Raw genomic sequence first — 27,256 nt, forward strand, 5'->3', positions numbered from 1 at the left:
CAGAGTATTTATTCTCTATGAGATACTCTGCTATTACAACGAAATTTATATGTATCTTAGGACTTCGATATTCTTATGAGATTGTTCAAAAGGCTGCTAATATATCTTAATCTAATATTATATCAATCAATTTTAATAATTGTATCGAAGTACGCAATGAGTTAATGCATAAAGTCATGCTTACTCGAATCTCGTTTCTTCCTTCTTCAATTACAGATTTTTGTTGATCATCCTGATGACGTTTATTTTTTATCACTTCTTTTATCCAATGAATTTGGCTCTGATATATATGTACGAATGGGCTAGTCAATTTGATCTCATGTAACTCAAGATTATGAAATATAATCTAATCGAGATATACTTGTAAAATCGATGACGAGATTTAACAAGAAAATTTTTCGAAAAAAGCGAGTACCTACCGTTACTTCTGAGAGCCATCTATGTGGCTCGTTCTGTGGATCTGCACCAACAGGTAATAGCTGTTTACGAAATGCATCGTAGTAAAGATACAAGTTAGGTGCAATCTAAGTATGTAGTAAAACTACTTACAATGCACTAACAACCCAAGATAAAACCTTACCGGCATGTTAGGATGACTGTCAAAAGTAAGCTGGTCTACTAAGCCTTCCAGTTCGCGAGATAATATCAAAACAGCATTCTAGAAATAATTGTCGGTTTACCATGACATTACTTCATTATATTCTTACAGTGTACGGACATTCGTAAAAAATTTTACTAATAATATTATAAATCGCTATACACTGTACTCGTATATTGAACTTGTATAGATAGTTATGCATACGTCATAGTTTGAAGTCAACTTATGATTTTTTTCTTTGATTTGATTAATTTCCTCTCTTAATTGTGTTCCACTGCAACAAAAGTTAAGAAAGGTATTGAGTTGATACATATGATTTTGTAATTTTATCAACATATCTACCGTAATGTGCCTCTTACCTAGCCTCTTCATCTTCTCTTCTAATTTTCTATATCATCAATGAACAGACAATACATATGTTAGAAACATGAAATTCAAATTAGAAATGTGTTAACTTTCAGGCCATACCTGTTCATCATAATCTTCCTTAAGAACAGAATACATTCGCTTTAATTTACTGTTCTCTTCAATGATCCTATAAAAGTATGTAAAATACTCCATCAAAAATCCCTTCTTTTAGTTAGTAATACTTAAAGATCTTCATAAATACCAGCTTAGTTCAGCTGTGATTCGCTCATATTCTTCTCTCTCCTTGGCTTGCTGTCGGCGAAGGGCCTTAACAGTTGCATGTTCATCTGCTAACTGAAGCTGAAGGTAAATAAAAGTTACGTAAGTTTAGCAATATATCTTATCAGAATAATATGTACTATAGTCATGCAAGCTTTTACCTTTAACGATGAAATCTCAGAGTCTAATTGAAGTTTCTCATCTTTAGCATCATTAAATATTTCTTGTAATTTTTGCTCGGCCGCCATCTATTTTTAATCCAATAATAAAGCTATTTACTTAAAATTTATACAAATGACTAGACTTTCAAAATAATTTACAAAATTACATTGGTTAGTTCAATTTGTTGTTCAAGTTCCTTAGTTTTACGATTACTTTCCTCCTTTTCCTGAAATTCGAGTGGTTTATAAATCAATGAAAGATCAATCTCAAACTATTTCCAAATTTTCTAGCTAAATAAGTAAGTGATTAATTGTTGTTCATTGCTGATATTCTAGGCGAGAATAAGTCTTTCAATTTCTTCATTATCTTATGAATTTGAAGATAAAAAGTATCAAAGTGCCGATGGTCATGCCTAGCAATAGAATTGCTATACCTGTTGTAGGCTTTTAATGACTTGCGTATTTTCTTCTCTTATAGTTGCTTCTTGTTGCTTCATTTCTGCTAACGTTAGCTTCAGTTCCTATTAACGCAATATTTAATTTTAATTAATTTTTTATTTTTCAAAGCTTTTTAAGTGATGACTAGCTGTATCTGTAAATACACCTGTCGATGGTTCAGTTGGAAATTAGTACTTTACAAGCAGTGTCATTATTCATGGACTAAAGTTTTCTTATTTAACATACACAGTATCAAATTTAAAATATAGGCTCAGCACATACTTGCTTTTGTGAAGCTTCATCCGTTAATTGTGAATTTAAATGAGATAGTTTACTTTTAAGATCAACAATAGTGACCTAAATAATGAAGTTAACTCGATAAGTCTACCAATGATTACGCTTGTATATTTCAAATGTAAATAGTACATGCATATTTGATTGTAAGTTAATATCTCATGTTTTTTATTAAATTACCTTTTGATCTCCAACAATTACTTCTAAGTCCTTAATCTGCTTTTCGACTATTCTACGTGCATCCTATTCATTACGATAATATAATATAATAAAATATACAAAATACCTTGGCAAATTGAAAATTTCTTGTCGCAAAATTAATATTTGAATTATTAAATTATTGGTTTCTTCATTACTTCTAAACGTTTAACTTCTTGCTTTTTCTCATCTTTAATTTCTGCAATTTGCTATAGATATATATTAAAAGATTCCGTTGATATTAAAGGTTTCACCATCGTAATGTTTTTTACGCCGTTTACAGACCGAAAAAATTCTTACCTCCTTCAAGTGTACTTCTTCCTGCTGAGCATTATTTAATCGTTCTTCAAATAATTTAACTTCACTATTTAGCTAACAACAAATGATAATACATATCAAAACTTTGTCAAGCCTTCACATGAGCTAAATAGAAAATATAAATTTTCTTCGATATTACGAAATAATGTGATATTAACCTTCTCAACTCGTAGCTGTGACTGTCTGATTTCTTGGCTTAATTTGCTATTCGCCTGCCGTTCCTGATTAACCTTTGCATATAAAATTAAAATGAAGTTGCAATTTTTGGTGTTTCAGCTATTACTGAATTGGTGACGGTAAGTCAAGCTGATGGCATAACAGAGTTGTAAAAGATTTTACATAATACACACGCAAATGATTTAACTTCGTACTAAAGTTATATTCTTGACTAACACTAATTTGGAGTGTGCTTCTATATAATTATAATGACGTAATTGTTACATGCTGATTTAATTATATTGTTATCGAATAAGGGATTTTATATAAGTTATTCTTTACCACAATAAGCTGGCGTGTGCTACCTGTAAATTAGACCGACGACAATTGCTACATTGCTGATCTAATTATATTGCTGTCGTATGAGTAAAGAAACTGTAGGTTATTCTATGCCATTATTACCTGCTCTTTAGAACTTTGCAAATCCTCTTCATGTTTGATAACACGTTCTTCTAGCTTTTCTCGCTCGGTCTTAAAGTAAGCGTAGTTTGATTGTTAATTTGTTGTAATATACTGGTGTAAAGTATGTAACTTATATCCATGTGATAGCAGTTTTAGTTATTTATGATCATTCAATATTTTTATACTGTACCAAAAGTTGAGATATTTCATGGTGCATTTTTTCTATCTCATCTGCGTCTATTTAGAGTTTCATAATAGTGTGTTAAATATATTAAATATTTTCAATATAGATGGATTGAATTGCACGAATTCAATTTTGTATTATATTACCTTGTTGTATCATCACAGAATATATTAGTAAAATACTGCTAACTATCCGTCATAATAATGAATAATTATAGCTTTGATTTAATGCAAAATATAGTAATTTTATTAATTAATATCGTGTTTTTGTTTTAAAGACTTCATGATTGCTTGATGGAATTGTTTATACACTAAATCTATGCTTATATTCTAGCCTATTACCTACAGCTTACCTTCAGTTGATTGAGATTTTAATAGTTCATACTCCTTGATAATGTTATCTTTGCGTTTCTATATAGCGTTAGTTGTTAGAAAGCTCGTGTTAGCATATATTTAGAAGGTCAGTGTTAGGATTACATTAGTAATTTTTAAGTTAAGAATTAACGTTAGGGTTAGGTAGCAAATAATAAATTACCTGTTCATGCTCTAATGCATACTGCACTTGTAACATATCTTTTTCTAAATTTTTATATTTTACTCTTAATCTAGCGAATATAAACACAATTAATTGAGATGCGGTAATAGAAATAAAATTTTGTCCATCAACTGATCATTTAATATTTATGAGCAGCCAAACAAAACATTCCCTTTCAACACCCATCAAAATTAACGTAAATAAGAGAATACTTAATCGATGTAGTTATATGATCAGAGTGATTCACTCATCAGAAATTCAAATAAATATTTCTCTTTGAATAAATTAACATTTAGCAACCACAATTTCAATTCATCAGATTGGTATAATTAATCACAAGATGATATCTAACACTGTTTTTTAAAGAATACAATAGAAATTTATAAGCAGCATCATATTTGTATAACTTATATATTTCCATACGATAATAATCCTATCACAAGAAGCGATACGAAAGTGAAGGCAACCAAAAATTATTTGTAATGCGTTGTTATGATCTTGAAACGTACTGTTTTTGAATTTCCGCTGATTTTTCTTTTAATGCCCCATATTCGTCATTTTTATCTGAATTGCGTTGTTCGGCTTGGCGTAATTCTTCGGTTAATGTTTTTACTTCAGCATTAGTATCCTTGATACGCTTTAACGCTTTCTCTAGTTGTTTAATCAAATCTTGTCGTTGATCTTCACCCAACTCTATTCTATGATTTAATTCATTTAACTGATGTAATAACTTTTCATTTTTTTTATCCTTCTCATTAAGATCTAACTGAAGTTGATCAATATGACGTGATAGCTGCGATAATTTCTCTTCTTTTTTATCTAGCATTTGTTGCATTTGATCTTTCTCTGAAATCAGCCTTTCATTCATTGTTTCTAACTTAGCAATCTACATTGAATATTTTACAAGAACTGATTAGCTTACTACAGATGCACAGATTCGTAGATTAAGTAGCGTGCAACAATATTTAAAGAAAAATTTTATAATTTATTACAAATCCTACTAATTCGATAGCATTTTCAACAAATACCTTTTTACTCAAGTTAGTATTTTCTATTTGATATAATTCTTTATCTTTATCAATCCTTTCCTGATCGATCTCCAATTTATGAACCTGCGCTTGAAGTAATTCAACACGATTTTCTAGCTTTTCTTTCAGAAGGTTAACTTGATTATACTTGTTCTTAATATCCTCCAATTTATTGATCAGGTTATCACGTGATAATTCACTATCATCATATCTCTTGTTGACATTATCAAGTTGTTCAATTAGCTTTATCTTCTCCGCATCCAGTCGAGCTAATTTAGTACGTAAATCACTGATCTGCATACATAAAAATCATAATAACTATTCTATTTATACATGATTCTACCATTATCCTTACAGCACTTGTTGTAAAAATGTTAGTAAAGTCATATATTGTATCCCCCATGCCAGACGTTAACTGAATAAAGTTTCTACATCGAATTTAAAGGCAAAATTTTGGCTATACTAGTATGCAATAAATTTTCAGCCTACCTGTTCCAGTAACGATATTTTACTAGTTTCCGTTTTGTCCAACTTTTCTATCGTTGTTTCCAACTTGCTAGCAGTACTTTCTAACTCACTTGTAACCTATGCCAGTTAACACAAGAAATATCGCGTTATATTTTAACTTATATATTTCATAAATCATTATATTTTTATTTTTCACACTAAGACTTAAACCTTTTGCTTTTCGTGCTCTGATTCAACAATTTGTTTGTTTAATTTATCAAGATACGTTTTCAATTGTTGCTGTTCCGTACGGCTGCTCTCCAAAGCTTGACGTTCCTTTGCTAGCTCTCTAATCTCAGTAAAAAATTTGTTACTATATTAACTGCAAATACTCTCATAAAAAGCTAACATAATTGTTTAAATTATGCACTACTAGGAAATGAACTATACTTAAGGTATAAAAAGAATAATAGATTGCTACTAAAATCAAACAATCAGGTAGAGACAAAGTGTAGGTACTTGATTACAGATCAAAAGCGCACATTTATTAACTTAATAAATAATGACAATATTGTAGCACGAAATCTTATCAATTCAATCATGAGTACAAGTAATAATTAAATTTAAACAGATTACGGAAAGCGATCGAAATCATAACGCAAAGAAATGAAAGAAATTTTTATATACGATCATACTCTGTAACGTCAGCGATTTCACTTCTTAATTTTTTGGCATGCATTCTATGTTGATTCTCCTCTACATTAAATAAATAAGAACACAACATAAAAACAAAGAGAAAAATATTTTTTGGCGAATCAAATAAGCAACATTGTTAATAAATGACAGCGGAAGTTAAGCTACGAAAATGTAAATCACTTTTAATACCTTTATCATGCTCCCATTCTCTTTGTGAGAGTGAACTCTATGTAACAATACCACGTAAGTAAAAAACATAAAGTACAGCAGCATAAGTAATCTACGCGTATTTGATCAAGACTGAAATGGTTTTTCTATCATCTAACTTGTGTATTTTTTAATTCTGTCGATAGTAGTAGAATTTCTTCCTTCTTCTTTTGCAACTCATTTCTGTCTTTACTCATCTATAATAGTAACAATACATGTTCATTACATGTCCGCCTAGAAATCATACAAACTCTGAACAAGTCTCAATCAGTGCATGGATATCGTATATTATATTGCACTACATGACATATATACTATGCATAAATACGAATTATTACCTCATCTTGTATGTTGTGTAGCTTTTTCTCAACAGAAAGGGTGAATTTGGCTTGACTTGTTTTTAATTGCCCATTCTGTCTAGTTGCCTCATGCAACTACATAGCAGATAAAAGTGTAAAAGTGTTAAGTGCATTGTATGCGTAATAAAAGGTGTAGATTATATCATAGATATAAAAAAAGTATGTTATGATAATGTGTCGGTAAAGTAGTCTTAGCATGCAAACTTACATCTTCTTTCAATGAATTTATCTCAACTTCGCGGGTTTTTGCTATACGGCGACTCTCTTCTAAAGCCGCTTGCTCTCTCTCCAATTCCTGCAATCCATATGTAAGTGGTTATAAGTACTAAGTACTTTTAATTCTATTGTAACAACATTGGTTAATAGGAAAAACTTAGTTTCCAACTTTAGATCCTATACCTTTGTCAATGCAGCCGTTTTTGCTCTACTATCTTCTTCGATACGTCTTAATTCATCTAGAATATGACTCCTAAAAATCACTTAATGACATTAATAATAACTAATAGTCAATACTATCTATAGTAACAAAATACAGCTTGCATACCTTTCCAGTTCTACTTCTCTATTCTTTTTAAAACTTTCTCTCTCAGTATCCAAAGAACGGCGCAATTCATCTAAAGATAAACAACAAACTGTTAATATCGTTTAATTCTTAAAAAATTATTACTCGGAGTAATTTTTTTGTTTTATGTTGACCTCCATAGCTACGCATGGACTGTTGTAGTGTATTTTCCAAGTTACGTAGTGCTCTATGACTGTCTGTTTCAGCTCTAATAGTAAAAGGTGGTTATTATGAAATTAAATTTTCTAAAGTTATCTACACAAATAATGATATAAATAGTTCCCAACCGTGTCCTTGCATCCTTTTCCAGCTCTAGTTCCTGCAAGATTCGCTGTTGCTCAGCTGTTAGATTTCTTATAACGTCGTAAAGCGCATTTTTACTATCCTGTATCTAATCAAAAATTATCATTGGATATTACGTTTATAACTTCATAAACATTATAGGCATTGAACATACTTTATTGAATTTGAATTAAAAATTATGTTATTCAGATGAGAAGGTTGTAATAATACATTTGTACTACCTCATTCTCTGAATCGGCGAATCGTACGGTAACTTTTTTGGCGGTAGAAGTCTATTGATAAAAAGCATAGTAATTTTTATAAAGAAATTACTCTTCTAGACAATTCATTCCGAACATATAGCTATAATATCATTTATACCTTATAATTAAGTGGAGAAGATAATGGTGAGGTGGACTGTCTTGGAGAGGCTGTACATTAATTTTAGCACATGCTTAGACACATGATATGCAATTATTAGAACAAAATCTACTTAGTTTGCTTACCAGTTCTGTCCGTTGGTCGTCGATAATCGCTTGTATTTGCAATGCTAATTAAAATTTGTTACAAACTACTTTATTAATACAAGTGATTATAAGTAATTTACCGTTACATACAGACAAACCTGGATTCATCTTGTCTAGATCGGCGATTGCGATGTAACCGTTGGGAGCGTAGTTGCTCCGTGGATCGATTTAATTCATCTCGTAACTGAGTTTATTATAATGTAAAGTTAGTCATTTTTCAGTACGATCCAGACGATTATTTTCAAAGCTGTAGTCTGACAATTTTAACAAATAAATTTTAGAGTAAATAACGAAAAGGAATATACATTGCCGATTTCACGCTCTGTATCAGCGCCCAAATCACGGTAGTGATTAATAATGCGTTTTGTACTTGACATTAATATCTGTTAAAGATAAATGAAAAAATGCTTCGTCAGGGATACTCTAAATTACAGCATATAGTAGTTGAAAGATAATAAACTATTAACAAACGTATGAAGCTACTGTAGTAATAAAAAATCGGAATAATTTATCAAAATACCTTTTCTGGATAATTGACTTCTTGTTGATCTAAATCTTTACGACTACGGTAGGGAGACGTGTTATAACTCTGGGTCGACGGGCTTGTTTCTTTGCTAAGATCAACAAGGGTGCTTATTTTTATATTACTTTCGACTTAAAAATTTAGATTGGCAGTTAAAAATTGATAATCATAGCGGTTTGGAATTCATTGCAGTGTGATATTCTTTCCCTTTTCATATATATCTACAATTTATTGGTTATTATCTGAAAATTAATATCAATCTTAACCTGTAATAAATTGGATAATGAGGCAGTTCTGAATTTCTGTGAGAAGCTGAATGTTGCCTAATATCTTTACGTATTGAGGATTTAATTGAAGTAGGATATTGATTTCTGACGAAAGCAATAGAAAATTTTTGGAAAGGTCACAAGAGTAGCTAGATATTGCAACGCCAAGATGACCTACTGCAATTCAATAACAATATTACGATAACAACGCTAAAAGACTTACGGTTGATGTGACCTTAGATAATTGTTATAATACGGTGGTGAGCTCTCTAGGTTATCTCTCGACAATTTATTAGGTGTACTAGCAACTCGAGATGTGTATGGTACTTTGACTCTTTGAGGTATATGAGTAGCTCCAGTTGATGATTTCTTAAAGTTTTGATTACTTGTACGTTGAGTGATTCGATTTCTGCTAGGGGTTGAAGTCAAATTTGGCCGTTCAGGATCTGAAGTAAAATTGACAATTGGATATTTTTGTCTAAAATTGGTAGAATGTTGTGGTCGATTATTGATGAGAGATTTATTTAAACGTTGAACAGAATCACTAGATTGATCATTATTATAGTCGGGCTGAAGTTGCAGTGAATTATTTTCTTGTGGTAGGAACGAAAGATGTGATGGTATATCTGCAGAATTTTGTTGTTGAGTACTACTGGCAGATGTATTTAAACGTTGAGCAGGATAGCCAGACTGATGAGTATTATGGTCGGGTTGATATTGTAGTAAACTACTTTCTTGTCTTAGGTTCAAGATAGGCGATGGTACTGTAGGATTCTGGTTGAAATCTAAATCAAATCATCGATTAACGGATATAGTTAGTCGATCGTGAAATATTTTCGATCATGAGAACGTTTCAAATTCGTACGACATATCAAGTTGATAGGATTTCATCACCTGATGTCGAAGACGTTGATTTAATGTCACCGTTATCAACTAATGGTTCCCTGTAAATATTTTCCATTGACTGAATTTTAGTAATTAATCTCAATAGAAGCTGCATTAAAATATAGCAACTTCAACATTATTTCTTTCAAGATATATTACTATTACATTCTCACTCAATCATTACATAGCAATAATACGGTCTGTACTCAACCTACAGATGTTTAAGGTCGATTTCTTCAATTTGGTCACTGTGTTCTTGGCGAGGAGTAAAAATATCTTCAGCAGAATCTAACTCCCACGGCAAGGGTTCATCTGCCATCCACGATTGATAACTTAAACTTGAGAAAGGCACTTGCTGTAGTAATGCTACTAGTAAATGGAGATGAATTTATCTAGCGATCAAGCATTTGTACATACAGACGCATCATATTAATTATATCAATTGTTTAAGAATCCTAGTACGGTTGAATTAATATCAGGCAACAGACCAATACTATATGGGGTGTAACCGTTGGCAATAATCTAGATTAACCTTTAACTACGTTATTTATGCATTTTACTTGCAAAGCAAGTACAAATGCAAGTACTGCAACAGGATCTAGCGACATATGAATTAAGTCCTAATAAACATCCGGATAGTCTGCACAAGTAATTGCTAAGTGTATTAATTGCAAACTTGATCGGTAGGTAACTATTATACATGAAATTGATACTGTCTGTGTTAGTTAAGTAGGCTTCAGTTGAAATTTTTATTCAAAACCATTGCTGTTTCAAGTGAATATGAAATGTCACACTCTATCTTACAGTGTGGGTTGAATTTGCGTTGTAGACTAAGCCTTTGTAGTGGCTTAATAAACTCTTGATTTCGCTACGCGCTTAAGTCACTGTAGTGATGCACCCATATTTGATTATACAGATACCTATATTTGATATAGTTAGGTTGCTTTGAATAGATATTACCGTGAAGCTAATATTAGTTGATTGCTAACTACTACATTAGAAATCGTTGATGACTAATAGTAGCCAGTTGACTAATTATCGTACAAGATTGATGTAGCTAGAAACACTGTAGTTGTTAAGATGCCCTTCGGAGAAAGGGCCTAGACGTTAATAGAAGAGTAGCGACATCTTAAGTAGAATGATTTCGATTGTAGAAAATATTGATGTACTATTAGAGAAAAGTATTTTGTTTGATGACTCAAGTCTGATTGTACTGTAGATTAATCAAGTTGTCATAAATGGATTGAACGAAATGTGTATAAGAACTGCAGAGATGAGCTCACAGAGGAGGAGAGACTTCGCTTTGCTTTGAGCTCGGAATACTTTCGATTTTAGTCTTGATTCTTGTAGGAATTAATTATTGCTCTACTATTCGTAAAACCTTGTAATAAAAGCGTATCAGAAAATACCATTTGACTAAGATAGTTATTGTGAGACGCATTTATTACAGTCACACGAATTTCAATCTGCAAAATAAATGCTTCCATTACGGTAGAATTGCAGTCTGTCACATTATTTAGACATGATTACTTGTTTCTTTGTGGACAAAACCTGCCTTATGGGTTCATGGTTGGACTAGTTTGACCTATTCATTCATCTTATAATTTACTACCAAAATGAAGTCACAATAATTTCGTAATACTAAGACTAGCACTAAAACCGTAGTAATTTTTAGCATAATATAAAAATATTTATCTTTGTTATTTGCGATTTATTGTTACAACATTTATAACACTAAGATATATGATTTAGTTTTATTATTCCATTAACAGCAATTGGATAGTGATTGCTAGTAACTAAGACATTTGCCATGTTTATCGATGATATTACCAATGATAGACGCTGAATGCCTGGTGAATAGGCCCATTTTCTATACTTGAGTTTTAAGAACACTGTGCGTGCGTCACCGATGACGATAGTCTTAATCTATCTATATCAGACTGCTCAAAGCACTTAGCAGATATTTTCTTTGCATGAAGAGTTTGCATGCATACAAAATTATATCGTGTATAACGTGCATGTTTGCACAAGTCCAATCATCTTTGTCCCTTGTATTATAAATGTAATTTAATTAGAGATGGCTGCATTATACTGTAATGAAAAGTCGATCATTTGAGCCATTGAGCGAGATAGATTAAGCACTTGTGCAGTATCTATTTCAATATTTCTTTTTCAATGGATATGATTGTTTCCTACCGAAATTGCTCAGTGGTAGCATCATAAATGACGATAGATCTTGTATGTAGACCATAATCCTCCATGGAGGTGAAAAAAATAACAACAACACTCGTCATATACAGTAGTTCTGAACAAGAGATTTTAAATCACTGCCAGACAACTATTACAGCCACGCCATTAATGGATTTCAACAACGATTCATACATAGGTCGTGTGCTCATTCACCTAACGTACATTGTACATTGATTTACTAAGTCCACAGGATACTATACGTCGATAGCCATTTTCAATTTTACAATGTTTATGACTCAGATGTATCGATTTTGAGTTGGTAACAGATAACAGCCAAGCTATCCATTGATTTCAACAAGGATTCATACATCGAATGATCATTAATGTATCTCGATTTGTTTAATTTGCATGATCTACTACTGTACTTACGGTGATTCTTGTCTTAAATTGTAGAAGTTGCCAGTGAGTGAATTCTCCTAACACATACTCTACTCTCTTAGAACAGCGATTGATAACGTAATTAGTATAACCTACTCACCATATAGGAAGAGGCAAGAAGAGTCCCCAAACTCTTCAAGGATAGAATCTACCTTCAAATTGAGTTAATGCCTTGATTCTTCAATGTGTATTTTATTTCCTATTTTATTATTGGAAGTCTATTTACGGTTATTTAAATTTAAAAATGAATTATCCCAGTGAATTATGTAAATGAGCAAAGACGGCAGTTTACGCCAGGTAGTATCCGTCATCGTGGATAGTACGCTACTGTACAGTATATGAAGAATGGAGTATAGTATGAGATAGTGGATGGGCCGACGTTGGTCAACATAGGATGGTACTAAAGTAGTACTTGAATCTACAGTACGTAGTGGTGTCACAGCTGCAGTAGTGTCACATCAGTGACTACAATACCAACGATAACAAAGAAAGTATTGTTCGAAAAACGTATCCACCAATCGTCATAGCTGTGGCCTGATTGAATAACAAAAGGCTTGGATTTGAATCGTAACCGCTGGTCACCACCGTTCACTGGCGTCACAGTACCACCAGTCCGCAGTCGATCGGTCAGTACAACCAGTGGAAGAATATTACGCATGCGTAAACAGAAGGGCGCAAAATTCAAAACTGACTGTTCTATGCCCCTGTGGTTAATGCAAGAAAAATTGTCGAGTAGTGTGCAGTACAGAGAGAACATAACCAGAGAACATACAGTACAGAGAGAACATAACCAGAGAACGTACAGTAAAGAGAGAACATCAGAACAGTACAGAGAGAACATAACCACAGAACGTACAGTAAGTAAAGAGAGAACATAACCACAGAACGTACAGTAAAGAGAGAACATAACCACAGAACGTACAGTACAGTACAGAAAAGTATCGACCCAGAAGGACTCAGTGAATCTTTGTTGATTGGTAACAAGAGAAACGTCAGTCTAGCGATCGACTGCTCGATTAGGTGACCATCAACGAGTCAACTACAGTCGCCTCTCGTCTTGACGAGCGTCAGTGCAAATTCCAAATCCTTCTCTACACAGTCGTGAGAAGTGTAAGAAAAAGGTGATCGTCGAGTGCAAGAAATTTTTCAACATTGAAGGTTAGAAATAGCACCGGAGCGATATTATTTCGCCATTCACAACCTTGATAGCATTGGCGGATTATAATAAAGTTAACCGTTGATAGCGCTAAAACTACTACTGTACTGTAGTAGTAATTATTTACAGGCAACCAACAGTTCCCACTATCCGAGTTAGGAATGTTTCGGTCGTAGTTATCTCCGTAAAAAAAACGTATTATCGTTGCACACATCATAGATGGATCCATTCCAGCCAAGGTTACTTGGTCTATTTCACACAACACTACTACTATTTAGTTGATAACGGATAGTTGTAAATGAATTGAATATGAACATTGAATTAGGAATACATCCACAGTGCCAATATTAATTTATTGACAAATGCCATACAGTAAGCAACCCGTACAAAGGATCTTTCAGGTATTTTGTAGGTGTTCAAAGGAACGTTAGACTTGTCAGATCAGAACGCTGTAACTACTGATGGCAACAACTCATACTGCACACTGTAATAGAGGGCCTCTAGTGGACATACTGTCACACTTTGAATACTGTATTGCTGAACCGGATCAAATCAATCTTATTCGATCAGCTAATACTGTACAATGATGGAAAACGGATGAGTTTATACCATCGAGATAAAATTATCTCTGTGCTTACATAGATGCTAGAACTGGCGAAAATCAACTTACAGTTTTACGCATTTAATGAAACCAATTTTATCCTGCAAGTACAATACGTAGATATAGAAATTCGCATGCAGTCCTAGATCGTCCTTACTTTAGGCTTCTTTACTGATACTGCATTAAGTCAAGTGATGATCGAGCATTCTATTCTATATCGTGGATCAATATTGATCCGCTAATACAGTACATTGAGCAACAAGTGACTCTCAATCTACTGGCGCTAATTTTGGATGCCTAATAAAATATTTTCCATTGCTTCCGATATAGTCAAATACAAAAATAGATATTATCGAACGATAAACTCCTACGCATTCATGGCTAGTGATTGCCCTTCCAAGAAATAAATCGACCAACATAGACATACTGTATTTGTAAGGTAAATTATACGCGTACAAACATCTATGATTATGGTAATCTCGCAATGACATATACCCCAACACAAAGAAATAATCATTTTCTGATCGAAACGCACATCTTTGATTAATGACTTTCCAAAGGTGTTCTCTTTTCTAAATTACAGTATGTTAACTGCTACAGCATTATGCTTACACATAACAGATTACGCATTATCAAGAAATGTGCCACGCATAGTTACGCGGTTTCGTAGAGCAAAATATTGCATTTTTACTGTCACAAAAACAACATCGAATGTCTTCACTGTGCTATAGTAACTGTTACAGCATTATGCTTACACATAACAAATCACGCATTTTTAAGAAATGTGCCACGCATAGTTACGCGGTTTTCTAGAGAAAAACATTGCATTACAGTCACAAAAAACAACACCGAATGTTTTCGCCTAGTATATTACAGTGCTGTAGTCAAAGTTGTATACGTACGTATATTACAAATTCAATGAACTTATTAAGAATACTGCTTACAGTTAATAACCTTCAAAAATTTACTCTCTCAACCTTGCTCAAGCCTTTTCTCTTTCAAAATTATAGGCATTGGATGATTATTAAGTTATGGCATCAAAAACGAAGAGAAGAAGCAGTGTAAGTGTGATTTTATTTCTCTAACACCATCTGAAAGTGCAAAAAAAAGTAGCTGTATTTCTACCTCTCATCTCTGTAGTAATGCACCCATCACGTATGTGATACCAAACTGGTATTGTATGCTGACCGAAAAGAGTGTCGTTTACGGTATTTGATTGATCGGTTGATCTCTAAGGAATCTACAAACACTTGATTTCAAACACTTGATTTATATTTTGGCAATGTACAGTACAATCTCACTGTTGATGTCACTCTCTTAAACTTAATTGTTTGATACAACATGCAATAATATGATAGGTAGTCGGCATTAATTGTATCAAGGTTAAATCTACAAAGTGTAGACTTCTAAATATGCGATACTCCAGCTGACTAGCTATTGCAGTAGCATGTGTATGATCGGTTCATTTTTTCTGCTCTATAAATATTCATCTGCGCTAATCGACATTTCACTTTCTCTCCATTATTCAGATCCTAAAATCTACCCAGTCGCCAAGATTAAGTATCGAAGGCGAACTACAAGTCAACAAGGTTAATAACGTCAGCGCTGTGTTAGAAATAAATTGTATAATATTCTGTGCAGTGTTGAGTCGACACATACTTTCTTTAAAACTTGATGGCCAACAACATTAGATTAAATTAAAATTTGTTGGTCGGTTCTATAGTCAAATGGTCTTAGTTACCCTGTATACCCAATGATTATTCATTGATAGCAGATGTAGTGGTATCGACCGAGTAGTAAATTAATGACAATTTGTATCAAAATAATCATATCATACAATTCATGTTAATCGCCTTTGTTCTATGTCGTACTTCTACGCAGGAAAATGACGATATAGGGAAATCAAGGTACGTAACTATGTAAATACATAACTTTGTATTTACTTTATTGTACTAGATTATTGTCTGATATTACTAGAGATCGCTGTTGTTTTATTGGACGTAAAATTACTGCTGATGATGTTCACTAATGTATAAGAGACTACAAGCTTACATTTGCTAATAAAAATGGTAACTTAAACAGAAAAAATCTCTCGTTGTCTTGCGTGCTAAGTTATGCACTATGCGATACTTTGTCAAGAAGTAAAGCCGATTTAGTTATTTTAGAACTAGTTGCCCGTAATACAAGAGAAAAAATTACAAAGATAGTGGCTGTTTAATGTAATAAACCTAAATTTCCTTTAATTTCAGAACTTGAATTTTATTTATTATGTGAATACATTTATAGGGCTAAGAAGAAGAGGAGATCATCTAACAGAAGAGTTAGTTTTGCGGATACAAACGATATCAAGTAAGTGTATCAGTACAAATATGCTAAAGATACTTATCAGAATTAAGCTGTTTCTGTCTGTAATAAATATAATTCAATAAAATGTAGGTGCCAGGCTGAGTATATAGCAATTTAATGAATTAAATCTTATCCATTTTAATCTATCACTACATAGAGAATTCATTCGAGATGAAGGTATTTTATCTCAGCCTGCTAAGCTTCCTAACCCCTCAATACCAGGTATGAATTTTAATTTGTTCGTCGTATGATGTATCATATTTGAGATTTGTACAATAAAGCAAGAAACGTTTGTTCATTGGCCTGATCCCAATCAACAAAAGAAGCTAAAAAAATCGTAGGAATCAGGCTAATGAGCAAACCTTTCTTGCAGATTAATTATATGAATTGTTTCTTACGATATATAACCACGCATTAACTGTTGGTGTAATATATTGGTATTGGTATTTTAAATAGGTTTAGAAATGTTACTCACTGGGGAAATTAAAACATCGCCACTAGAAAATCAAAGTATGAAATCTCTAGAGGCTACTTTTTTCAATTTTCCTGCGACTAACCGTGTAACAATAATCACATATTATTGTGTATGTAATTACAACTTTTATGAAACATTTATAGGTGAAGTAGAAGATAACTTTGGTAAATCTAAGAATGAGCCCCTTAAGGAAATTATTAAAAGTAGGTATAGTTAAGGACGTAGCTGATGGATGTTACAGAGTAGTAATTGTCAGCATGTACTTGTTACCTAACTAAGCAGATAACAGAATGACGGTTAAGATGAACACCCCATCTCCTAAGAAAAAAGTTCCAGGTTAGCTATGCCCTATTAGTTACATATTCCAACTTTTGCGGTAGTACTTATACACAAACTGCACATAAATTAGAGTAATTTCACATTTGAAAAGTAAATTAACATTTAAACGTTACTGTACCCAGCCATAGGGCTTCGTAGATCACCCCGCATTCTGAAAAGAATGCAAACAGAAGACGATGATGATCCCGTCGGTAATAATTTGAATTGATACTGTTTATTATTAATTTCTATTTACAAGAGTATATTCACGTCCTATTAAGTAAAACCTTTATGCAGATTTTCGTAAGATTGATTCACCTTCAGGTCGAATGAATCCTACGAAAATCTGGACTAGATTAATCTGTTAAAGACTTAAAGGTGATATAATTATAGGTGTAATGAAACCCCTATCCCAAGGCACCAATCGAAACAGTGATAATGATTTGACTGTTGAGATGATTATAAATTGTCATCGACATCTCGATTGGTATTTTGGGATAGAGATGTTATCAACAGTCGTGATGATAATTGTAACTCAATGAAAAGAGTGTGCTAGAATATTGATCAAACTGGTAACGATACTCTTGTCGGTAATTTTGAACGTCTAGACATGAATACCACAATGGAAATGACATGCGTGGCAAATAATCAAACTTGTGACAAGACTTTAACTGATCGTACTGAATTAAAAAATGAAACCATGGAACTTACCTATTGGAAAGAAACTAGCACTGGCGAGAATATTGCTCGCTTAGGTAATAATCCGCCTGAAGAAAGCAATGAAGATTCTTTCTATGGTAAAGATCTACCGGAAACATCGATGCAATCATTTATCGACACATTAATACCAACGGGTGGTCAGAACTTCTGTATTCCGCCAGAAAGGGATTTCAGCAATGAAAATGTTACTCGTATACTATCGTCAATTGCTACTCCTCCGTTCAAGAAATTCAAAAAAGAATCTACAGTCGAAACTGAAAATACAGCTTTCGAAAATTTGTCAATGGAATTTGACAGTATGCTAGAAGTTACTCCACTAGATGGTGGGCCAACTAAATCTTCAGCTAAAGCAGTTAACGAATCTATTCAAGTAAAAGCTGTTAATAATTCGGCACTCTCTGAAAATTTGACCACAAACGACGAAAATTCAAACACAATAAATAAATCCGATATAAATCAGCCTATGACGTCTGATGTTTTACAAATTGTAGCTAAAGATTTTATTGCTAGCAAGGGAGAATATACGGAATTTCATGATTTACATGACATTCTATCTGAGACAACAGCAGAAAAACATGATCTGAACGATGAAGACCAAACAACTTCAATGGGTACATTTTACTTAGACTCTCAAGCAATTACTGAAAAAGCCAACACAAATGATAATAACGTAACATTGCCATCACCAAAAGTAGTTACCAGTAAAATGTCTACAATTGAAAAACAGATGGAATGCTCCGATATTGATCTTACTTTATGTGAAAGTAGTCATCCAATTTCGCAACTGCCCGATGCTTCAGTAGAATTAGTGCAGACCGACGCAACTATACGCGAAAATGAAAGTACTGATAATTATTCAGTCCCGACAGCAATCAATATCCAAAACACCGAAAATTCTAATCATTTTAGCTTAAATAATACAAGCCCCCCTCAATTACCAGACTCAAAACGTAATTCTGATACTACGATAGGCCCGATAGAATCGCCGGTATCTGAAATACGCGTAAAAGCTACGAACTGTTCGAAAACTACTTTCGAAGAAATACACTCGGAATCGAAAGAGCCGTCAATTATTTCAAGCCAAATAGAACTGGCGACTTCGAAAGATGTAAACCTTGAATCTATGTTGATAAGCGACATTGATACTATCGTCAAGCCTACTCTTGTAATTTCAAGCACCGCTTTTAAGTCACCATTGCGCACGATAAATACCTCATTGGACTTAAACTGGAGTTTGTCGGTCAAGAATGAAAATATCCAAAAAAGTCATACAATCAACGATACCACAACGTCAGTGAATGAAAGCATGGATGTTACAGTTAAATCACCACTTCCACAGCTAAGCAATTCTTCAGATTTACTTCAAAATCAATCTAAAAGAGAAGATATTACTAACCCTGATATTGAGCCGAAAACATTAGCGAATAGCTTAAGATGTAATGACGACTGCGATGGTAGTCATATTAATTCGAATATGAACGCTAGTAACGCTGTGGTTGCTGAATCCAACATCAATGCCTCAATTATCCGATCTAATCCTGACAAGGCATCAATAAACAATAACACAGTTACCTTAAGCGACCCTGTCAATAAACCGACTGATGGTGATACTTTTACCAAGAATGAACTAGAGATTATGAAATGTAACAGCTTTGATGACATAAAAGAACAATTTGAATTACGAAACGAGGCTCCTATTGATTTAGTATCAATTTCTAATGCCTCAGAGGATACTGAAAACTCTAAAGAAATCAATGCTACCTCACCCGATAAGTAAGCAAGTGCTAAACGTTTTAATATGCTTCTCACGCATATGTCGCCATCGGAGCAATCAAATTAATTTAGACATATAACAGAAATTAAATTCAGTGGCATTTCTTACAAAGAGTTTTGATATTAATCGATTTTATGTACTATTCGACTTTCAGGCAGCAATTAACGACTGTTGATACGCAGCCCATGACTACGGTAAAAGCGTCACAATGCAATACGCGTATAGATTAAAGCTAATTTTCTTATCCTGGCAAACTTTACGTTACCATGCTCTTATAATTTATAGGAAGAAAGTCATACGGAGCCTTCTTACTCTTTGGAAGATTTATTAAGATACCTTGGTATCAGCTTCGGTAACAAATACTGTACGAAGCGAAGGCACACCACTTATCGAGGAATTGTAAGATAATTGTATAGCCGCACTATTTTTGGCAAATCATGTTCGTATAAATATTACATCAATCTTATCCCCCATAATCGCAGGATAAGCATCCTCCGACTTTAGCTGAGGCTTGGAAAGATCAAGCAATTACACGATTGAAAGTTGATTTATATAATGACGCTAGTAGCTCCATAGAGGAACGGATTGAGAGGTATAGCCGTAGCATTAACCTCTCACGCTGTACCCGCATCTACCAATTTTTGATGAATTATTAATATTAACTTCTATTCGAAAATTGTGCATCTCATTTTTCAGTTTGGATTCCGATAGTAATAAATGTGCTAGAAAATTAATTACTATGTTGCCAGAACTTTATGCAGACCTCGGAAAGAATGAGAATGCCAATGTAAGTACAAAATTTTACTATAAATTGGCGGAACAAGAAACTATAGTTTAATGTGTTTATAAAATTGAAGGCTATCAGAGACAAAATGCAAGCTTTTAAAAGAATAAACGAGGAGGGAGCTAAATATCAGTGGATGAAATGGAAACTTGAAATAAACGATAATCTTCTAAGCAACCTAACGGTAATGAACATATTAGCCGCATAATTAGGATTCAATCTCTAATCAAATTTTGCAACATTATTCCAGAATAAGATCAGTGACATAGAAGGAGATATCAACCAGCAAAAGCAAACAAAAGAAGCCAGTGAACAGTTGTGCCTTACAATGCAGAAAGGTAAAGACACTGAGAAATGTATTTACTTCAAATAGATCGTATTCTGATAATGTAGAGCAATTTGATATCTGCGATATAACCCTATACTTTGCTTATTATAACAGCTATAGAAAATGGTGTTGCTAATCTGGAGCGAAAAGCTAATGAAAAAGAGGTAATTGAAATATATTAGTCTCGACATACCTAACCTATTTTATCCGTTACTCATAAATTTGTTTATATCATTACTAGAACCAACGAAACGAAGAGATAGAACTTCTGAATAAGGAATTACAAGTTAAGCGTAGTGGTAAGTATCTAAGCTGTGATTCGGCTGTCTTTCTTTTGCTACTTACTATTGATAACATCATGAATCTTTTTTATTAGAAATTGTGCAGGAAGAAACTAAGGCCGGATCTTTTGAAGCGTAAGTCTTTCTCTTTACTTGTTCCATTCACGTTAGTCCTATTATGACTAATGAATTAATTTTAATTTTAACCAGACAAAAACAAGAACTTATACAAAAAATTAGCGATATCAAGAACAAGATAATAGACAAGCGTTATCTAATAAAAGAAGCGACAGAACGGGTATGCATTTACTAAATAGTACAGTTATCCAGTCATTTAAATAAATATTGATTTACTATTTAATATTTATTACGGGTTAGATGCAAAAATCGAACGCTAAGATGGAATTAATATCGAGCAGAAAAAGGCTATTTAAAAAGTATATTCGTGGACTAAAATTTTAAAGTATTTTAGCACAATATAACTAAACCTTAAAATCTGTTATAGGCTATTTGGTGTTGAAAATGTACATATTAATACTAATAGTACATCTATGGTTTTCTTTCATGGACTACTCACAATTTCTACTACATATGATTCTTGTACGTATATTTTTTATTTAATCGTCTTCTCGTGTACTGTACTGTACATTGCAATATCTGATCGAATTTCGATTCTTAACCATTTCAGGTGACTTACTATCTTCCATTACAGCAGCTTTCGATCCTTCAAGTAAAATTTTATTTAGTAGCTGAATTAATCTTATCCTTATGGACTTTAATATTTAATTTCCTTCCTCATAATCCGAAATTGCTATTTGATGATCATCATTATTATAGAACACTATTATCCTCCTTTCCCGAAAATTCTGGAGATTTTATACAACTCAGTTGTTAACATCGATATCCTGAAAGACAAATATCCCTATAGATCCGAAGAAGTAAAGGTTAGATCACAGGAACCTGCTCTTGTGTAATATGATTAATGATTTTCTATAAAACAAGAAATGGCTTAATGTATATCTATAAATCATGTATAGCTATGGCGTGAAGTTCAGAATAATGTAACTAGAATATACAGCTTCAGCAAACGATTATTCTACATCGATATTTTGCATCCTGTTTTGTTACGAGATCCTAAGTAGGTCACATTTTGCTCTATACATTTAAACCGCTTTTAATCAAATATGTGCCACATTTAAGAAACTAAACTAATTTAATGTTTGCTAACTACTGTAGGTTAAGTCTTACATTCCATAGTGAGAAGCTTTATTTCCGTGTAGTTTTTGATGATCTAACAAGTTTGTACAGCTGTGAAGGCACAAGCAAATACCCATCGTTTGCCATTTTAAGTTTTATTGGCAGCACCAGGTAAAACTTTAATTTAGATTTCGTGTTTGAGCATTTATTGGATATTGCGAACTTTTTATTCTTATTATTATGTACATAACTTTGTAGTGTGGAAGATATATTGCAAAGATGCCAGCTTGCAACTCCGAATCTTTTTTCCATTGCACAATTTATTACCATAGTAGAACAAATGATAGCTGATAAAGCAATGTAATAAATATTTAGTAATATAATGTTTATCTCATCGTCTACTCTTTGTAAAATATTATGCTTCTAGAACGAACTTATTGTAAATGAATAAGCGCTCAGTAAACACAATTTTATGCAAAATTTTGTTACTAATTATTATTATACCATAGTTGCAGCATTCAGTTAATGATATTTGTTGATAAGCTTATACCCCTGAGATAGTAATACACGTTAATGTTACGAGTAATATTTTTAACTTCAAATATAACTTGAATACCCATTATTGTATGCATTTGTCTACTCCAATTATATAGTATGGAATGAATTAATGTACTTGGAATTAACTGTGTATAAAAAATGTTGCTTTTACATGACGTAATTTAATTGGCATTACATAGGATTGACAATTTATGTTGTTTGCAAAGTTGAATAGGTTAATATATATTATATTTTTGAAAATAGTTATTAAAATAAGCTCAACCCATGAAACACTTGCGCATTTAGCTTTACCTTAACCATTTTCAAACACAAACAGTATAAGATTTTAAGATCTAGAATAGCTGAAGATAGCAATAGTACTCAGACTAAATCAGATACTATTCGATGCTGGATTTGCGAAACTTAGATCTAAAGGAACTGTGCGAACTTCTTCAGCTTATACATGCAAAGAATTTACTTATCATTCGTAAGCTCTATCAACATAAAATTGTACGTGTCCATCCTTTGGAAATAATTTTAGAAAGTTGCTTTCAAGTTTCGAACGTATAGATTTGAAGCTCCGAAATGGCAATGATATTGCATCTACCGTACTGGATATTCAGTTTATTAATCTGTAAAATTTAAGGAGGGTATTACTTGCATGATTTCTTAACATCAGGTTTTTGATGCACCAAGAGTTTTTATACAATATAGTAGCTTGGCTGTTTATACTGTGTTAACGTATTTCTATGGGGACATTTTGCATCAAAAATTGCAAAAGGAATAATGATAAGCGGTCAAAGTCAACGGCTTGGCCAAATAATAGCCAATTAGATAGATCTCGCTGCTAATTAAATTATCTTAAAAGCCCGCGTATTCTATTAAATTATCTATCTACCAATACTGTATTGGTACATACATACACGGATAACATGCTTTCAATAAAACTAATGAATGCAAAAGCAATAATTCAGGCATAAGGTTCACTAGTATGCTGCTATTACATGGTCGATGTCGATATTTTACTCTATTTGATCTGTACTAAACTGTCATTAATGTCATGCCTCAGCATTATTATGCTACCGCTAGTTAGTATTTGGCTATATCAATATTGTCAGGATATCAAAATCATAATTAATACTATACAGTGTACATCTAGCATATACAACATATCCTATATTGCTGCATTCAAGACTGTAAATAGAATATTCTATGTCTACCAATATCATTTAAATTTCATTTAGATGTGGGAACTATCATCAAAAAGTCTTAACTAATCTGCCTCCAAGATATAAGTAACATATGCTCTAATATAGCAATTAGAGAAAGATTCCATGTTGAAGTCTTAATCTTTCTTTCCTGCTAGCTGAAACTTTATAGCTATTGCAACCAGTAAAATGTTAATCATATCTATTGGAAAATTCTTTCTGGCAATTATTTACATCTTCTTTAAGAGCATTATCAATACCATTAGTTGGATATTGGGAGATTTTGGTAAATTTTTAGCGACGCTAAGACAGCCTGGTTATGGTTCGAATTTTATTTTTCATGTCTTAATATCAGTTTGTATTGTCGTTTTACCAATCGTAACATGGGAAAGTTTAAATACAGATGAACAAAATCGTCCCAATTTTATGAATCAAGAAAGCCAAGTTGCTACAGAAATCTTACGCCATTATTGCATACACAAAAATTTACTACCAACGATCGTACGTAATATTAAGTCCAATTATAATAGTAATCATCCGAAATCATTACCTTATCTTGATTCTCATCATTACTTAAATCGTTTAATGTATTACACATCTTGTAGTATACCAGCAAGTACAGTTTTATTAGCTTGGGGTCCAAAATCGTCGGGTAAATCATTAGGTATTGATCTCATTGGCGATTACTGGGCTAAGCATAGTCGACTTGTAGTCAAAGTAGAATTAACCCAATTACATCGGCATGATGATCACCATCAACAGCAATATCCACTCGCTATTATGAGATATACAATATTAGGCCATGGACAATATCAAGCTTTGACCCTGCAGGAAATGAAAGAAATCGACCAAGCCTATCGTCATTATCGTCGAATACTTAAAAACTTCCACCATCAAGATTGGTATAATTTCTCTTGGCTAAGCTATTTAATAAGCGATATAACATTTACCTTAAATCGGCGTTTATATAACATTAAAAGTTATTTAAAAGCACGACTAGGTGATGGCCTCCTTCAACCATTAACAACGCAATCTGTTCCTACATTAACATTACTACGTATTTTATTAAATAGCATTACAACAGTCAGGCCTGAAATTAGTCCAGTTTTAATTGTTGATCTACAAGCATTAGATTATCAAATTGATCAGCGATGGCGTCAAGATTTTCATAGTTTAATGAACAAAAACTATCTTGGGCAAAACAATTTCGTACCAGTAATTGTTGAAGTTTCTTTTCACTTTTGGGCTAGTGAAAGACATCATTTGCATAGTATTGAATCGGTTGCATCTTTATTACTAGATGAAATGGAGGTTGAGAATGCGCGACAAGATGTTGTTTATAATTATAAATTATGGAATGAGGGCGAATTTGAGCGTATATGGGATACCATTGGTGGCCATGCTGGCTCATGGATTGCCTTATTTTCTAAATATCAACAATTGAAAACAAATCACGATATCAATACAGCATTGCAGTTAGCTATAGACGAGATATCCTGGGATGCATGTATGCAACTAATGTCGGCCATGACCCATGCTGAACAAGACCATCAACTCAAATTAGTTGGGCAAGGACAAAAGTTACATCAAGCCATTCGAACTTATCTTGACTGCTTAGTTAGGCAACCGCGACAAAATCAAAATTGTCAAGACGGTCATGGTAACGCTATCGCACAATATTTACTCTCCCATCATATTTTGTATATTGATTCGCAATTTCAAATTAAAGTACAAAATAAAATTTTACAACGTGCTATTACAGGGCGATGCTTTAATATTAATTCGTTAACTTCTCAAGACGTATTTAGAAATTAATATATCAACTCCAAATTCTACTAATATTATCCGTATACCAAATATGAGATTTCAAATAAATTCTTCAAAAGCGCAGTTTCTTGACAACGTTTTAATTTCTGCTAATTTACTACTCAAATACATTCGAATCAAGATATTTGCTTTATAGCATATCGTATTGATAGAATTATCCATATACTGAAATTATGCTTTAATTAAAGGGTAAGGTTTAGTAGTGAGTACTGTAATCACTGAAAATAAATTTTCAATTTCAGCGCATATAGATCTCGAAATGTCAGAAGTCATAACATCGACTCTATAACTAATAGATTAATGGAATCCTCATTTTGACTATTCAACAATGGTTCAAAGTTATGCAGCAACCAAACAATAATGTCAAACATCAGTTGATTAGCGCCTAAACTTTGATGTTAATTTTACAGCTTGTTAGACTTGTAGATTATGCTGTTATCTTGAAATTAAGGTTTTATAATACTCAATGTTAGGACTTTAGTTTAACATTTTGAGTTCTTTTGAGACGTTCGAATTTATGGATCCTGTAATTTTAAATAAGGTCTTGGTTTGATCTACTATCTTTCTGAATTATTAAGACAGGATAGCTTTGAAAGAATACCGTATATATCATAATCAACAAATTTATGATTATAACAAATACCTCTAGGATAAAATTTATTTTCAATTAATACTTATTTCGTAGCACTACAGTGTTTTTTCCTCTCCCTATAATTATTTCCCTATAGGTCTTTTAGTAACGATGATGGTAATTTTGATTTATTATTAGAATGAAATGCTGTAGAAAATTTTTTCATCGGTATTTGATGCTTTAATTATAGAGCGAAGATATGTGCTATATATTAAAAACATGGACTATATTTTCTCTTATAGTATTTGTTCGAAAGAGTGACTAGTAGTAAATAATTGATAATCAGACACATATACTCTACAAAACATATTATAGCCGCTTCATCGCAATAAAGTAAGTTATAGTCTTTACATGTTGACAAATTAACATTTAGAATTGTATTGATTTCCTACATTGATAAATATAAATTATCAAATATCTATCATAATTATTCCTACTTTCTCATTGAACAGATAGTATAAATGCTCACATCATTATAACGCCTTATTATTCTCGTACTGCTACAGACTTAAAATAAATTATACGTAGAATGTTTAATTTTAACATCTTACTACATTGAAGATTTACAAATTTTCGCATTAAAATTCGTAGTCAATTTTTCTTTCTTTATCATAATAGTACGCATAATATTTGTTTTAGGTTTTATAAACAGCTTTTAGCTGCTATAACAGCTGGAACTTTACCACACTTGCA

General features: G+C 32.6%; 1 protein-coding gene across 1 annotated transcript; it reads left to right on the forward strand.

The window, feature by feature from the left end:
- Nucleotides 1-15,168: 15,168 nt before the first annotated feature.
- TRIADDRAFT_52011 (uncharacterized protein) lies at nucleotides 15,169-25,920 on the forward strand (the record flags this gene model as incomplete). The annotated part of the gene is made up of 21 exons (XM_002107943.1): nucleotides 15,169-15,198; nucleotides 15,667-15,726; nucleotides 16,019-16,044; nucleotides 16,424-16,486; nucleotides 16,641-16,705; nucleotides 16,940-16,993; nucleotides 17,102-17,161; nucleotides 17,885-19,769; nucleotides 19,925-19,964; nucleotides 20,056-20,169; nucleotides 20,253-20,362; nucleotides 20,467-20,557; nucleotides 20,805-20,892; nucleotides 20,997-21,046; nucleotides 21,124-21,181; nucleotides 21,259-21,298; nucleotides 21,374-21,461; nucleotides 22,036-22,107; nucleotides 22,201-22,301; nucleotides 22,400-22,531; nucleotides 24,372-25,920. The coding sequence occupies 21 exons, from the start codon at nucleotides 15,169-15,171 to the stop codon at nucleotides 25,918-25,920; spliced, it is 4,776 nt and encodes a 1,591-aa protein (XP_002107979.1).
- Nucleotides 25,921-27,256: the final 1,336 nt, after the last annotated feature.

Source organism: Trichoplax adhaerens, genomic scaffold, assembly GCF_000150275.1.
Source record: "Trichoplax adhaerens TRIADscaffold_1 genomic scaffold, whole genome shotgun sequence".
NCBI lineage: Eukaryota > Metazoa > Placozoa > Uniplacotomia > Trichoplacea > Trichoplacidae > Trichoplax > Trichoplax adhaerens.